The sequence below is a fragment of the Aulostomus chinensis genome, chromosome 7 (assembly GCF_037954235.1).
Source record: "Aulostomus chinensis isolate RoL2024-O1b breed Wild chromosome 7, RoL_Achi_v1.0, whole genome shotgun sequence".
Classification (NCBI taxonomy): domain Eukaryota; kingdom Metazoa; phylum Chordata; class Actinopteri; order Syngnathiformes; family Aulostomidae; genus Aulostomus; species Aulostomus chinensis.
This window is the reverse complement of record NC_141326.1, coordinates 11,032,347-11,049,484: the sequence shown is the minus strand read 5'-3', so window position 1 is coordinate 11,049,484 and position 17,138 is coordinate 11,032,347. Positions and strand designations below refer to the sequence as shown.

General features: G+C 44.0%; 1 protein-coding gene across 2 annotated transcripts; it reads right to left on the bottom strand.

Moving 5' to 3' along the window:
• Positions 1-384: 384 nt before the first annotated feature.
• On the bottom strand, positions 385-12,344 carry LOC147258497 (immunoglobulin superfamily member 22-like). Of its 2 annotated transcripts, none has more exons than XM_086207706.1 (26): positions 11,973-12,344; positions 10,811-10,980; positions 10,020-10,154; positions 9,420-9,556; positions 8,200-8,299; positions 8,057-8,093; positions 7,654-7,822; positions 7,362-7,475; positions 7,083-7,245; positions 6,002-6,114; positions 5,649-5,811; positions 4,744-5,028; positions 4,537-4,661; positions 4,292-4,433; positions 3,981-4,188; positions 3,818-3,906; positions 3,443-3,745; positions 3,175-3,348; positions 2,899-3,027; positions 2,513-2,809; positions 2,274-2,362; positions 2,004-2,196; positions 1,619-1,921; positions 1,403-1,551; positions 997-1,177; positions 385-909 (listed from the first exon to the last, which is right to left on the bottom strand). In XM_086207706.1, exons 2-26 carry the CDS (start codon positions 10,962-10,964, stop codon positions 842-844), a joined length of 4,020 nt encoding a protein of 1,339 aa, XP_086063832.1. In that variant the 5' UTR covers positions 10,965-10,980; positions 11,973-12,344; the 3' UTR covers positions 385-841. The 2 variants fall into 2 exon arrangements, with proteins under 2 accessions (XP_086063832.1, XP_086063833.1); XM_086207707.1 differs by lacking the exon at positions 11,973-12,344 and adding an exon at positions 11,274-11,499.
• Positions 12,345-17,138: the final 4,794 nt, after the last annotated feature.

Below are 17,138 nucleotides of genomic sequence, written 5' to 3'. Positions count from 1 at the left end.
TTTTTGAGTGAATTTTTGCTGTAAGAAAGCAGTCAGACACACATCCACCTTTTGGATTTTGCCCTCTACTCCAGTACATTTGTTTCTAAGCGAAAAATGTAGACATCCTAAACATGGGGACAGACAACAAACTCTTGATGGCAAATTCTGGAATGATTTGCCGACATCAGGCACACTGAGCATGTGTTTCATTTCATTAGAACAACTGACTGGAGGCACAAAACCCCAGAAACAAAGCATCAGAGGGGAAGCCAGCAAGTATTTGCTGATGTCTGTGAGTATACAGTTATTACCTGCAAATGATCTGGAACAACATTTTTTTTTTTCAGCAGTGTTTAATAAGAGCTCCAACACAGCTTGTTTGATGTGGATGATGAAGCCGCCATCTAGCTTTGATTTAGCACTTTAACCTTATTGTTTCATTTCAAATCCAATCATGCTGGATTACAGTATCCACAAAAAATGTGTCACGGTCCTAATACTCGAGCTGTTTCGCCACAGTTCTACCACGTGCAGCTACCAGACACCCAGAGGAGAAGTGCTTTTGATGAAAAGCTTATTTTTCAGACTGCACACCAGTTCTCTAAAACCACCCTTAGACTCATGAACTTTGGCACAGCGGATAGAGTTACATGAAATTATGATTTCAAAATGTCACAGAAAAACTGCCTCAAAAAAGAGCCTGCTGCTGTGTAGGATAGAACTGACATCTAGTGTTCATAAGATGTATTACCAGAGCCAGGACAATCAGGAACGCATGAGTTAGAATATGCATTTTTCAATTCTATGAAGTGGCAACAGCACACGCAGAAGGTATAAAGCCAGTCAAAGTGAATCCATCTTACAAAATAAGCTTCTCTTTGTTTGCCTGCTCGGTCAGGCTCTCCAGCAGACCCTTGTCATCCTTATCTGGAAGATACGATCAGATACAGAAGTTTAATGAGGGATAAATGAGTCCACCAACATTCTACCCTCCGGCATTTCTCGAAAACCCACCAAAGATCACCAGGTTGCAGGAGCACCTGGCCATTCCGAGAGGATTCTCCAACACCAGTGTGTATTTGCCACCATCGTTAGTTCCACAGATAGGAATGACCAGGGTACACACACCGTTGGCTGTGCTGTGCCAGAAGCGAGGGGAGTCAGAGATCCTTGTTTCCCCTTTATACCAGCAGGCCTGTGAGGGGGAATCACCAACATGAGCGGGAGAAATGTGTTGATAAGCTGATATTGAGGATGGTGTGGAAGTAAAAGAGGAAGGATTTTAGAGGATCACTCTGTGTTGAGCTACATCACAGCACTGATCCATGACTAATGAGGACTGGCTGCTAAATCCTGAGACAAAGAAGAGATTCACTCATGCACAGTTGTTTTGGGCTGACACTCTGACCATTCTTCATACCTCAGGTGTTGGCATGCCCTGATAGGCACAGCTCATGGTGCAGTCATGGCCTCTATGGACTGCGTGGTCCTTCAGCGGCAGCAGGAAAGTCGGTTTCACCTGACGTGATGGTGCAGTGTATTCCTTCAGGTGAAGGCTGCTGATGCACTCTATAGAGAAGGACGTGTATAAATATTCACAAGAACACAAATACAGGATATGAAATGAAACTCTCACCTTTCTCCTTGTCAATGATGAAAGGCTCCTTCGAGTCCAAAGGGTCGCTACCTCCGATGGAGTTCTGCGCGATGACCCTGAAGTAGTACTTCCTGCCGGGGAGCAGTCCAGTCACCGTGTACTTGCTGCTGAAGACGCGCTCCGTCACAGTGAACCAGGAAGTAGTGCTGGTATCACGTTTAAGAATGATATAATGAGCTCCTTCATCATCATCAACTAAGTCTGGAGTGTGATCCCACTGCAGTGTCACTGTGCCCGGGACCTCCTCCACCAGGCAGAGGTTCTTTGGGGGTCGGGGAAAGTCTGGTGAGGGGAGGAAGCAGGAATGTTTTATTCCAAGATGAGCTCCAGTATCAAATCAAACAATCAAGACTTCGCTATTTACCAGTAACAATGACATTGACGTTGTAGTGAGCCTCGCCATACTCGTTCTTCAGGTGGACACGGTAAACCCCAGAATCACATCGCTGGGATGAAGTGATGAGGAACTGGGAGTGTGTTTTACTTTTAGTGATGACCTCTTTTCCCGTGGTGAGGACACCATCCTTGAACCAGGTTACCACTGGGGGTGGGGAGGCCTGCGAGGACCAAGAGGAGTGACAGTTAACAGGTTGAACATTATGAGATGACTTCATGCAGCTGATGGATGTCTTACTGAGAAGCTGAGGTGAAGGCACAGGGCCGCTCCTGCCCGGACCACCATCTGGTTCTTTAGTTTCCCCTGGATGTCAAACCTTGGTGCAACTGTGCCAAAAAAACAAAAAACAAAACAAAAAATATATATATATATATATATATATATATATATATATATATATATATATATATATATATATATATATATATATATATATGAGCAGTAGAGAAAAGAGGGAACTGCTGTTGTTATCTTACCAGGTGGAGGCATAGCCAGTACCCCTTCCAACAACTCTACAGGCTCCCCAAGCCCACCTTCATTGGCAGCACGAATACGGAAATGGTACCTGCAACCCTCTTGAAGTCCTCCCACAGTGAAACCAGTACCAGAAATGGGGATCTTAGTAGCTTTTGTCCACTCTTTAGCATCTTCAGGTCGGACCTCGAGGATGTAGCCAGAGGGTCCGTCTCCGTGCTCTGGAGGGGTCCACCTCAGAGAAATAGATGAATTTGTGGAGTCTGAAACAAGCAGATTCCTCACTAGGCCAGGAGCTCCTAGAGGGGGGAAACCATTTTTTAAAAAAAAATCAAACAATAGAAACATGCACACACAACTGGAAGCCCAGATGAAATGAAGGACTCACGTATTGGGTCTTTGGCTCGATAGGCGTTAGAAATAGTGCTGGGACTGCCTGCTCCAGCCCTGTTCACACTGGTCACTCTGAACTCGTACTCCACTTCATTCACCAGCCCATCCACTGCACATGCAGTATCTAGAGATGAACCAAATCCAATCAAAAACATATACTGGATTATCTATCCAAGATACTTTACTCATGCACCATACTGTTTTTTAAATCTGAGTTATAGATCACTATAGCAACCAGAGAATGAAAACAAGCCTATTTTAGTGACCAGACCTGTGAGCAGCTCCTTGTTGACCTGCAGCCACATGCTGCTTCCCTTCTTCCTTCTCTCCAGATTGTAGCCCAGTACAGGGGCTCCTCCGTCATGAGCTGGCGGCATCCAACTCACTGTCATGGCATCCTTGGTTACGTTAGACACTTGGATCTGGGATGCAGTGCCTGGAGGCTCTGGATAGGTGGATGATAATGACATGGAAATTAATAATGAGGATGATTGTGAAAACAGCGTTGATGATGACGACATGTTTAAATGAGCTCTCACCTATGGGTTCACCAGCGCGCACCTCTTCTGTCTCCAGATGGTCACTCATTCCCTCCATGTTGACAGCCCTGATGCGATACTGATACGTCTGCCCCTCCTCCACTTTGTCATCAGTGAAGACGGTGGTGCTGCTGTCTACGTCGCCCACCCTGCTCCAGGACTTCTTACCTGCCACGCGACGTTCAATCACAAAGCTGGTCACCTGCTTCCCCCCATTGTCCCGGGGCGCCTTCCACTTCATCCTGATGCACTTTCTTGACAGCTCGAGGAACTCCACCTTCCCTTGAGGAGGCTTAGGGCGGTCTAGAGTGTGAGGTGAGATATGTTCAATATTTTGAAAGTAAGAAAAGAGTCGCCTGTAGGCATCGCACCCACCAATCACGTTGAGGTGTAGGTTGGCGACAGCAGAGCCGCAGTCGCTCTTCAGACGGAGCATAATTGCACCACTGTCCTCTCGTACACACCTGGAAGGGGGAAGAGGAAGGACATATTTATAATAGTCTTACTCTTGTGAGGCCACCCATCCCCTCTCACCCACTTGCTGAGCACCAGTGAGGTGCTATCAGCTGTCCGCTCCACTTTCGTCCTCTCATCCTCCACAACCTCCACGCCGTCCTTGTACCAGGTGACCTTGGGTGGCGGTTTCCCTTTGAAGGGGATCTTAATGGTGGCAGTTTGGCCTGCTTTCACGATGAGAGGCTGGCCCCCCAGCAGCTCCAGCGTGGAGGAGTCAATCTCTGGAGGGTCTGGGAGGAAGAGCTTTGGATGTTTTTACCTCATTTTAAACATGTTTCAGTCAAAGTTTGAAGGATGTTAAATTATACTCCTTTGTCAGAAAGACACATTCACCTGCAATGGTGAGCACAGCTTCACTCTCGGCCCCCTTGGCTCTGAACGTGTACTTGCCCTCATGGGCCTCAGTCACACTCCTGAAGACCAGCTTGTGTATGGCTCCCTGTTTGACCACCTGAACCCCACTCTGCTCAGAAATCTGTCAGATTGACATAAAAATAAATGCATGTGACTTGAGTATAATGATGACTGCCTTGAAGGTGTTTTCTTGACATTTAAGTCCACCCAGATGAATCATTAACCTCCAGTCCGTCCTTCAGCCACACACCATCCACCTTTTCATCATCAAGGACGACGCACAGCTCGGCAGGTGTGCCTGTGGGACACTGAGTGTCTGACATACCCCTCTTCACAGAAGCAAAACGCTCTGACAGCACAAAAAAAGAGGTCTTACTTAATAGTCAGCCATTTCATATGAGAGAAAACCAATGCTAGACGGATATAATTACCATCCACAGTCAGTTTGGCAGAGGTGACATATTCATGTGAGTCATTTTCTTGAGTACAGATTACAGAGTACTCTCCCTCATCTGTCAGTTCACAGTCCTCCATGATAACCTCTGCCCTCTTCCCCTCGCGCAGGAAGATGTACCGACGGCTCGCCGTGATATCACACCCATCCTTCATCCAGCGAATGCGCACGTCCTTGGAGCTCATCTCACACTCCAGGTGGGCCTTGGCCCTCTCCTGCACTCGGACATTCTTCAAGTGGCTGGTAAACTTGACAGGAATTCCTGCGTAATTGGAAAAGAAGAGTCACTTCAAGGCAGCATGCTAAAGCCTATATTCTACAGTGATTTTAGCCTTTTATTGAAATACCAAATGTAACAAGAACACCACGAACAGAGCGTCAGTGAGTAACAACCTATTAGTCTTGTTTTGTATAGCCTATATTCAGCATCCCCTCATTTTAGAATCATCCTTAAAGAACAACAACATAGCGTTATCTAGAATACTAGTAATTAACACAACCTCAATTACTATGCTTCTATTCCTGCAACCCCAGAGGACGGCCTCATGTCCTTGTGATATTTACATGCCCCGGCTTGCACCTTGGGCAAGTAAGCATCTTGTTGTACAGAGTGGTAATAAATGAGCTTGTTGTGACGAGGGATTTGCTTGGATTACTTTCAACTCAGCAATAAGAGGGAAGATTTATTATGCGGCTCATATGTCTTCATTTGCGATATAGAGAGAAGATGATGATTAGCATAGCTCTGAAGGACCGGAACCTCTAATCTCAAGGGAGGCAAGAGAGTTGGTCTGAAGGGGGACGTGCGTGTTCCAGCCCTTTTGGGAAAAACACAACGCAATTAAAATAGTTTTTATGATCAGATGAAATACTCGTCCGTACGCTCGATGAAGAGAGGCACAGTAGCAGAGAGGCCTCCGATGCTGATGCTGTAGTCCCCCGTGTCGCTGACTTTCACGTCTTTAATCTTCAAGGTGTACGTCAGCCCGTCTTCAGACAGAGACACTTCAAACTTCTCATCTCTTTTAACCTCTTTTCCTTTGACCTGTCAAAATAAAAACACAGCTGGGAAAACAGCGTTTACACTACCTTCCCATCCTGCCTCTACCCGGACGTCTGCCAGCACATTTATGTTCTTTTTTAGCTTGATGCTGTAAAGTTTTAGACATATTCCATCAACGGAAATGTCAGTTTAATCATGTCATTCAATATATCTTTTAGGATCAGATACTAACACTCCAGACGAGCGGCATGTCGGCTTTCTTGGAGAGGCGGACCTCGAACACAGCAGTCTGGCGCTCCGTCACTTTCTGGGGCTTGAATTCAGACAGGAATTTCAGAGGCTCGTCTGAAAGCAGAGAAGAAGAGTGTGATAGAGAGAGTGCACAAGATAATCAACCTTGATGAAAACGACAAAAACACTTAAACGCACCTTAATGTTGTTTGGAATTACATGAGATGACTACCAGGGGGCCAATCATATCTGTTCATAAAATAACCTCCTGTCTATGGGAGGCAGGGAGAGGAACTAATAAAGTAGGTAGCAAAGACTTCCATGCTGTCTTTTTTTTTTCCAGGTATCTTTACTTCACGTCACTACACAGTTTTCTGACAACTTTTACTTTCACTCCCTACTTTTTAACACAAATATCTGAACTGTCAACTCCTCCTTCCTATCTACTCACCTTCATGCAAACACAAGGTCGGATGGAGTTTTGTTATTCGACAAAACACTGTTTGAGTTTCACAGCAAAGGTGTTGCAATAACCTTCCAAAAAATTGAAGTGAACAATTAAAAAATAAATAGAAAACCATAAATGCGTTCACTCTGCTCATCTAAAGTAGTCCAAGTATCCTAAAGCCTAAAAAAATCCAAGTCGTGTGTGAAAGAACGTCACTGATGGAATGTTTTATGCACTAAAAAACTTCACCTGACCGTCCATCAGCGTGAAGGTCAGTGGATACTGAATTTTCATTCTGGTGAACTATCTCTTTTTATTTCTGTTTAAGAAGAAAAACTCAATACTTTTTAAATTTTTGAGCACATTTAAGAGCCTGTGTACCTCTTTCGAACAACTTGAGTGGAATCAACATTTGTCTGCTCAAGAATCTGTACTTTTAATTGAAATGTCTTTACTTTGTCTGTGCTCACACAAAATATGTCCCTCGCTTTTAAACAATTCAAAAGTACAAGTCAGGGAGAAGGGGTCACGTAGAGGCCGAGAGCATCACACTGAGAGCAGGTCCAGCAGTCATCGGGGACACTGTCTCTCTGGCTTATGAGCAGGAAGGACTCGGGCCACTGTCGACACTTGCCTATGACATTGAGCCTGGCTGACAGTCTCTTGTCTCCGACCTGCAGCATGTAGGTGCCAGTGTCAGCGAGGCTGACGTTAGAAATGCACAGCATGTGTTTGGTTCCCATCTGCTTCACTTCGTATTTCCCATGAGAGTACTGAATCCGCAGCGGATCCGTGCCCTGCATGATAAATAAAACACCAGGGTAAGGGGGGGGGGGGGGGGGGGGCACTCATCGGTTGTTTATGTCACTGAGACACCTATATACACACATGTGGACAGTCTAAGACAACACACCAAAAACCACTGCATTCTGATGTTTGGATCCTTCAGTTCCAAGATGGTGTCAAACACCACATTGGTGTCAGCTTTAGCAGTGATGTCGTCGAGGGACTTCAGCACGTGCACCATCTGAAAAACAAACGTGACAACATGACATTGCAAACTATTTCCCCACGCTCCCACAGCAGTAGCGCTTTGTTCCCAAGGCTGTTCTGTGACATTACATTTGGTCTATTTTAAGAGATTTAGCTCTATCGTATATCTGATCCTGCAGTATGTGAAGGAGTTCTCAGGATGACAGGCCCACCTCCACCTCTACTTTCTTCTTCATCTCCTTCAGCTTCCTTAGGATCCCTCTGAAGTCTGTGAAACCGTACTCAGCACAGATCCTCTCGTAGTCCTTCTTGTCAGCGCCAGCCAGGATCTTTAACATCTCTTCTTCTGTTGGTGGCTTCTTCTCCTTTTTCTTCCCCACGCTGCTGGGGAAGCATACACATACATACGTGTTTATGTGCATATAAACCGTTCATCTGACAGTATGTGCACATGTGAGGGATGACAGCTCAGAAGCGGCTCCTGTGGCAACAGTGGCACGGCACACTGCGGCGCTTCAGATCTCGCCCTGTAGATATTTCTGGATGCATGTTGGGGTGGATCACAGAGGCGTCACACATTGACAGGTTTATGGAGGCCAGTATTAGACAATTTACCGTTTCTTCAGCATCTTCTTGAAGTCCAGTGCTGGATCTAGGAACGAGAAGCAGAGGCAGTGGTTGCATACAGCATGCTTTTCTAAACTGCTTCTAAAAATAAAACCTTTTAAATGACATCATATAGCCTATTAGAGACTTACTGTCAGTAACAACAAGAGATACAGAGTAGATGGCTTCTCCATGCTCATTAGAAGCAATGCATTTGTAGACATCCGCATCCTCCAGGGTCAGGTTTTTGATCTGAAGTGGAGCAAACATATGCCTGAAGTCATCTTAATGAATGAACTATGCAAATGTATGTTCTCCATTCAAGTAGAGATATGTAGAACATTAGTGATGCCTTCTGGTCGCTATAGATCCCCCTGCAGTACTTCTGTGGTACAGGAGGAGGCAGTGCAGTGCAAGAAATACCTTGGTAACGGTTAGCGCTAGAATTTAACAGTCATCCCTCAGCACAGAAACAGATGGCAAGGGGAGATGCATATGTCAGCACCCACAAGTTAATTGCTTTATAGTAGCTATTTAAGCTTCACTTAAGCTCCCCGGCTGGTACAGAGAAAGCACTAAATCCACTCCAGAGTGGTTATAGATAAAAGGATCAGAGAGAGAGGTTTTTTTTTTTTTCCAATCTAAGTTTTCCTCCTTCGTGATGCATGGTGGGCTGTCTCAAGTTGACAGCAGCAAGAGGGCAGAGCCTCTTGGGTTAATGGTAGGTTGTGAAGGGTTCTTACGGTCACATTCACTTTTTAAGTGATGCATTTTGGTTATTTAAGGCAATGCTACTGCCAAACAAAGAGATGCAACTCTACATTCTATTTATAAACCCCGTTTACTCTTGGTTTTTAAAATACAAGCACGGCTCTGCGCACAGTGGGACACATCTCCATTTACTCCTGTGTCTATCAGCTCACCACTTCAGTGCAGATTTCACTATTTCCTATGTCACTTCCAATAAAAGGTCAAAGGGTAAGGGTAAGATACACTGTCACAAAAGCAACCACTGCGTCCTGAGCTGATGATGTGTTTTCCTGTTGTGTCCTTGTCGGGAACAACTCAGGACTCATTAGGGTTTATAATGTGAGAGCTATGTAAGCAAAAGTGCCCCAGACCACCTCAACAAGTGGTTTGAGTGACTTGACCAAGATGTGTTGCCAGATCTGATCCCTCAACATGCATTTTAAAACAAAGTGTAAACAGAATATTTTCATCCAGAGTTCTTTCTATATTTGTTTTGATGTATCTCAATAGAGAGATGATACCATCTAATTTCAATATCAAGCACATTATATTGCACAGACTCACTTCCTGTTTCAGAAGCAGCGGGAGATCTGAGAAAATGCTGCGTGTTTGTACGCCAAACCTTGAGAATATGCTGATTGTTGATGTTGTCATAGAAAAGCTTCGCAGCATCAGACATCGGACTCCCACTGGCTCGTTCCCAGCTGACACTGGGTTGGGGCAGCCCTGTTACTTTTGCCCTGAAGACTGTGTTGTCACCTGTGAACGACAGATAAGACGTTGTACCACCAATCGCCATTTTTAACTCCATCTGAATCATATTCGCTAATCGTTGCCTCCTGTATGCCAAAGGTCAGTGTTGTGTTCTGTGTGATGTGACGGACTACTTTCAACATCATCCTTAATCTAAGTGAAACAGTTTACACAGAAGGTTTGATTGTAGAGGTTTATCATAATATCTTTGCGAGGTCATAGTCAGGGTAATGAGTGGAGTGGATTTACAGGACCTCCACCCAAACAGACAAATGGCTGTCTTGACTTAACACACTGCAGTGATGCATTAAACTTTCCCTTTGGACTAAAGCTTCAGTCATCCGCTGTTTCTAAACCAACCAATGATCTATAATTAGCTTGCACATAGCTTTAATCTCAGGGGTTAACAGTTGTTTTCAATGCAAAGTGAAGCAAAGGGTATTTCTTGAATTTCCGTTGTTCACCTCACCCTCTTGGGCAGTGACGGGCCGCAATTTCTCCTCAAAATCTGGGACAGACTCCCCCTCTGGGATGTTCTCGGATATTTGTACCTGGCTGAAGGACTCCACCACAGCCGAGGTCTTGCGTTGAACACTGGAGTGCTCTGAGGGAGCACACGGGAAAAGGTAAATATTCAAATGCGATGTTGTTAGTAAAATGATACTCTCTTGCACTACAGCAGTGATTACTTGTTTTGCTGATATCAGTTAGAAAAGCACATTTTGATGCTTGTGTGACAGGGTGATCAAGGCCAGCCCCTGGAATAAACACTCTATGCAGGTGTTTGGTGTCACAACCCCTCACTGGTGGTGTCATGTGATGTTTCTGTGTTGTTGTCTGAATGCATGCACCCTAAAACTTCCTTCCTGCAACACCACAACTTGGTGATGAACCAGGTAACAAAAACGGCCCCTAGAGGATAAAGGAGGTCTAACGTTGAAAGTCAGAACAAAAGGAAAGTGGAGATGAAAGAAGCTCTATGGCTGTTTCTGAGCGAAATAATCTGGTAGTTAGTTTACTTGCAACATTCATGTACTTTTAAAGTAACCAAAAGGTTCAGTAGCGTTATAGCGGCACTTTGAACCTCGTTGACAGCGGGGGTTCACCCCCCCCCCCCCCCCGGCCAAAATCAGGGTACTAATTTCTAACCCTGCTGTACTGTGGGAGCTTTCCGTCATGAGCAGCAGCATGAACTGACAGTATTTTGGGGCCAAACAGAAATGGATCACCAAGATCCTTGAGGTAAATGAAGAGTCTTACCATCGACGGTCCTGGACACCTTTCTTAGCTTGGTGGAGCTCATGGAGGAGGTCAAAGTGACGGAGCCGGAGGACGTCGACATTTGTATATTTGACATCTGCCTCATCTGCTGCTCTGTTATCCCCCCAGCGGCTTGGAGAATTTCTGCTGCCATAGAGATGATGATGTTCCTGGGCATAAATATAGATGTAAGCATGTCTTGTAAAGCATTTGGCTCTTTATTCTAGGGGGCCTTGTAATGCAACTTCTGATATATTTCTCCCAGTAGATAAGAACGACTAGAGAGACAATCTTATCACTTCTTTCTTAAGGAACCTGCAGCAACTGTACTTAGATAGCACAAAAGAATATGCTGTGTGTTTACGTGTGCGAGCTCCATCTCTGTGTGATGGTAATTGGATTTGTGTTTCCCCAAGTACGCACCCCCCCCAAAAAAAGGAAAAGAAAAAAGACGGAAACTCACCTCCTTTCCTCTGCCTTTCACTCACTCTCATCTCCCTTTCAACGTCGACTACAATCATTCTTTGCCCTTGTTCACACAAACACCCAATTAAAACATTAATCCTCACACCTGCTGTGTGAGATAAAGCATTGTGTGTATACCACCGATGAACTCTGCTCTTCCTCTCCTACTTTGAATTTAGACTAATTTCTCACGGCCGGCTCTCATCTACATGTGTGTCAGCTGTCTGCTTGAGAAGACGTGCGTTTCTTTTGCCTGTACACTGCATAATGTAAACAACTGAAGGAAGATTAGCGAGATTAGAGCTGTTGAAAACCTCACATAAAGCCCAGTGTGTAGCTCAGCCAAAGGAACAATTACCTCCACGACCCATCTTTAAATATAAAATATAAATCCAATAAGTTTTGTTTCCTGGCAGGGTTATTGAACTAATTAACGGTGTGAGCTTTGATACATGGAAATTGTGTTTAACAGTCCACAGCTCTTTGAGGTATAACACTAAAGGAGAGAACAGGTTGCTGTGGAACACAGGAACATCTCTATTTCCTCTGCCTCTTTGTTTACTGTCCTTGATCCCCCCCCCCCCCCACACACACACACACACACACACAGCATCCAGCATGGCAAATTACTAAAGGATTTCTTCTCTCCTCCCTCGGCTCTATTATTACTGAAAGACACAGAGGCAGCAGAACTTACTTGTTCCAGCTAAGCTTTTACTTTCACACGGATGTAGTCAGCGCCCCAGGTTTCTGGTTCAACAGCTTCCAGCCCAAATGTCTTCTCTTATGATGTTCACAGTCTGCTCCCCCTCTTATCGGACTCCTGCCAGCCTGGTAGCGACTGGTTCCTTTTTCGTGGATGAGCCAAGTCTGGCACTCTCAGCTGATCACCTGCTGTGCCTCCTCTCGGGACAAATAAGGCTCTGATCTGTCTTGAGTTGGTTGGGTTAGGCTGTCTTGGGCTGGATGAATACATCTTGCTCATATTTTCCATCGCTCAGTCCATTGTGGGACGTCTCAGACTGGCATTTTGGAACATTAACATTCTCCAAAGAGTGTGTGATGATGGACAGTTTCTAGCAGGTTCTGTCTCTGAGGCTCATCCTCCTGTGAACAGAGCAGTTCTGAAATACAATAATACATAAACAGTATCATTCTTAACAGATCCTGTGTGTACTCACCATCCTGTCAGGATGCACGAACAGCTCGTCCAGCATCAAGCAATGATGATGGTACATCAACAAGACAACCTATGAAGCACAAAAGACCCTTGACACAAGAATAAACAATGTAATTTGTATGCTAAACATATCCATTTGCGGGTGGTGTTAGAAAATAAAAAGATGAGGCAATGTAAAAAATCGATATTTTGGGTAGGATGAATGGGAGGATACTTCCCAGGGCTAACACTGAGGACACTCAGGTCTTACCCCAGGAATATCTCTCATGGTATTCTTAATAGAAATCTGGAAGGATTGACATACATTTTTTTTGAGAAACCAACACAATTTTGACATTTTATATTACAGATATTACGAAACATATAAATGATAACAGGCAGCACGGTGGTGCAGTGGTCAGCGCTGTTGCCTCCCAGCAAGAAGGTTCCGGGTTTGAGTCCCGGCTCCAGCACGGGATCTTCCTGTGTGAGTCTGCATGTTCTCCCTGTTCCTGTGTGGGTTCTCTCTGGTACTCCAGCTTCCTCCCACAGTCCAAAGACATCAAGAGAGGACGAGGCTGATTGATACTCTAAATTGACCGTAGGTGTGACTGTGAGAGTGAATGGTTGTCTGTCTCTATGTGTTGGTCCTGTGATGGACTGGTGACCCGTCCAGGGTGAACCCTGCCTCTCACCCGAAAGCTGCTGGGATAGGCTCCAGCCCCCATGACCCTGAACAGAAAAAGCGGTAGAAAATGGATGGATGGATGGATAAATGATAACTAGGCTGACGCTGAGCTTATTGAACACTGTGTAACTTATTACAGCAAACATGTTGCAAATGAAACAATGTTGTGCCTCTTTCTTCTTAGTTGAAAGGAACAATTTATCAGGTCTGACGACGAATAACTCAAAAAAGCTACCTAAATGAACAATCAGTTTCTGTTTAGTTAAATAATATAAGCTATTGACCCCATTACACCACCAGCGAACACAGCACCAAATGTACATATAATCTTTGATAAATGGATGACACGGTGATGCTGTTGATCCAAGCATCATTGAAACGATAACAGAACAACAATCTGAGTCTGGATGTTGTCCCAGCTGTTGAAATACACTGCTATTAATCCACCTCAGCTATAACCTTCATCATGCATGCAGCGGTCTATCAAGTCTTGCATTAAATTTTCAAAATGATGTTTTGGCACAAAGCAATTCTGATTAAGTTTGATCCTGCACCCCTGACTGGGTCTGCCTAGCCAATCCCTCCCTTGCTAGTTGGTCTGCCACTGTGAACAAAGAAAAGGAAGGTTCTCCTGGATGACGCAGCCTAAGAAATAGGCCAAGAAAGAAGATATTTCAGTCCCTGAAACAACAAAAGTCTGTAAACTTGTTTTCCCCCCGAAGTAGCCACTTCTAAAACGGTTAGAGCAGTAACACATGCTAACACTGGGCTACATAACTCAAGAACTGAAGCTACGATGTCAATTTTAAATGCATAATCTCCATGCAGTGTCGTACCAATACACTTTACAGCTCTATCCATTTTTAGTTCCGTGCAACTCCCAGGGGTGTCCACCAGCTGAAAGTAGCATTATGGCATCCTCACAGTTATTCAACCACGTCCTCCCACTGGTTCGTGCAACAATAACATGTCAGAGAACATAAAATAGCGATTTAATACAAAATCTTGAACAAAATCTTTTAAAAAATCAATAATTCATTGTTGCTGCCAGGGGAAAGTTGCAGTAGCACCCAAAAACAATACGAATCTTCTGCTCCGACCTCATTGTCGTTGTGCAAAGTTTTTGTTAAAGTCGCAATGCGGATGTGGCAGTGATACAAACAAACATCTTTTTTTTAAATATGAAAGAATACAGGACACAGCATGCAGTGAGCAAATTAAATAATAAAAATGTTGAATGTCATAAAAAATTTTAAAAGGCACATGAAAGATATCAAAGTTAAGGTTAAAGGGTGATGGACCTGTCTAAATAGAGGAGGTCAGGATTATCAGGTAAAGATTTCTTGAATATGTGCTTAACTCCACTCCAGAGGTGAGGTAGGCAAAGGAATGACCTGAGGTCAAGGTGAAGGTCAAAAGTCATACCAATCCCCATCTAAAACACGATATCATTGAAGCTGAGTAGCTGTTTATTGTTCCTGGCGTTTATGACAGTACCAACATTTAAATTTAGCAAATTGTCCTCATTTAATGTGCTTGAGATATGATCATCACTGGAGCTGGATGCTGGATGGATATTCTATTACAAGTTTGGATGTCATGGATATCATCGTGAAGGTGGCAGCAGGGAGCACTTAAGTGTTGTTGTTTGGTTTGACTGTGTGTGTGTGTTGTTTGTGTGTTTGTATACTGTACTGTATATATATATGTGTATATATATATATATATATATATATATATGTGTATATATATATATATGTGTATATATATATATATATATATATATATATATATATATATATATATATATATATATATATATATATATATATATATATATATATATATATATGAAGAGGCGGGGATTGACATGGAGAGCTCCATTGGTGGTTTTTGCCTCTAATCCTCTTTGTGGAACACCTGGTTGGCATACTAATGATGGAGAAATGCCCCAGATTTCACTCATGGCACCTTCATTCTCACAGCACCAAACACAACAATGAGTTTGCTGGATTTGAGTCGATGCGACTGCGATCTCTCTGTCACTGTAAATTCGGAGAAAGACTCTAAGAATGCATATTCAGTCTTGATGAAAGGCAGACTGTGAAAACACCACGGCGGTCTCAGTTTGAGCTCCTTCGGCTGCTTCATGAAGAATACTGGGTTTGCAGAGCGACATAAGTCCTCGTTTTGTGATGTGTTTTGATATTGCAGTGATATTTTTAATGACTGCGTCCTCAGAACTAACATTTCACCTGCGCATGAAGAGGCAGCACATCACTATTGCAAGTTATGGAAGTCATCACAAATTCTGCAGAATGATGACAGCAGCTGTGGCTACGCGATGCTAGATGATCCTTTTGAGCTGCGCTTCTCTAGAGATATATCATTTTCAAATCTGCTGAAGTGTATTAAGGGAATAGCCGTAGATGTGTGTATATGTTTATGTCTATCTTTGGAGTGTGTGTGCATGGGGGGCATGCTAGGCTGGGGTTGAATGACTGGAATTTTCTTGTACAGAGCCCTGGAGTGGCCAGAGAGAGAGAGAGAGAGAGAGAGAGAGAGAGAGAGAGAGAGAGAAATATCCATGCTATATCCTCAATTGTGGTATTTTGAGGCAAAAAGAAATAAACAATGTTAATTGTTAATAATTTGTTCCCATGCTTCGATTCATTTTTGTAAACAAGTTATTTTATTATTACGCTCAAAATAATTTGATGGAGGGAACAAATTATATTTTGTGGCCTCGAAATAGATATATTGGGGACTGAAATTATATTTGATGGCCGCAAAATATCTAAATTAAGGGCACAGGTAATATCTTGTGGCCTAAAAATACTTGAATTGAGGAACAAGGTGATATTTTAAAATATTTTTTTTTCTCAATAGCAACAAAGTATATTCTTTCTTTGGTGACAGCAGGGTCAGTGTGTTTATTGTACATGTACATTTGTTGACGAGGGCCACATTGTGTCGACCATACCCATCAAAAATAGACAAATGTTCCTGTTATGGACAAATATGTTCCTCATTCTTTCTATTACCTCAAGATCAGACGCAGACTCTCTGTCCTGATCCATGTTCCTCTCACTTTCCCTATCTTCATCACCACTCCTCTCCTTATCCCTCCTTGTTGGCTCCCTTCACGCATCACCATCTCCTGTCCCCCTCCTCAGTTATCTGCAGGCATACGGGAATATAGGTCCCCGAGAAGGAGATTCAATTGGGCAGAGTGGAGCTGAAAGGAATCCCAGTGTGCACCTGTTTGGGTAGAAGGAAGAAAGTCAGGCACAGACGGAAACTAGGAATGATCCGGTGGGATGCAGGCGGTAAAACCCCTTAATCTCTGTGACATTTTATCCCAGACCCCTTGTCGAAGTGAGCTGCTGTGCTGCCCAAGTAAAAGGAAGGTTGGGGGAGGGGGAGGAGAGAGGCTTGTGAGAGAGTGATGGAGATGAAGGTTGGCGGACTGACAGGCGGGGGCAGATAGACAAAGGCAGACAAGCAGATGTTAGATGAGTAAACGGGGAGATTTTTAGAAGAGGAAACATGCAGGTGTTAAATCTGATGAGCTACTGATAAAGAGGACTTTCTCCTCTCTTTCTTTCTCTGTCTTTATCACTTCTTCTCTGTTCACAATGCAAACACTGAGATGACGCTCAATGTATACTGATTCCCCAGCGATGCCGGACCCGTGGCTGTGCAACAGAACTTTGACATCCATTAAAGCCAGCTGAACATCCTCTCCTCCCCCGTGGGTGTGTAATACCCCACCATAAAGCTGCTATGTCATCTATCAGGGCTTCTTCTTTAACTCCATGTTGTCCACCTGTACACTCCTGGGTGAAAGCATAGAGACCCCACGAGGGCAGACCAGTAGGTGCCAAATCTCTCTACTGGCATGAAGGAGAGGAAAAGCACCATGTGAGCACATATCTGGTGACACTGAACCTTTCTTTCAGCCAATTATTCAGCTTTCTGGTGCCAACAAATGGAGTCTAATGCATTTTGTGCAG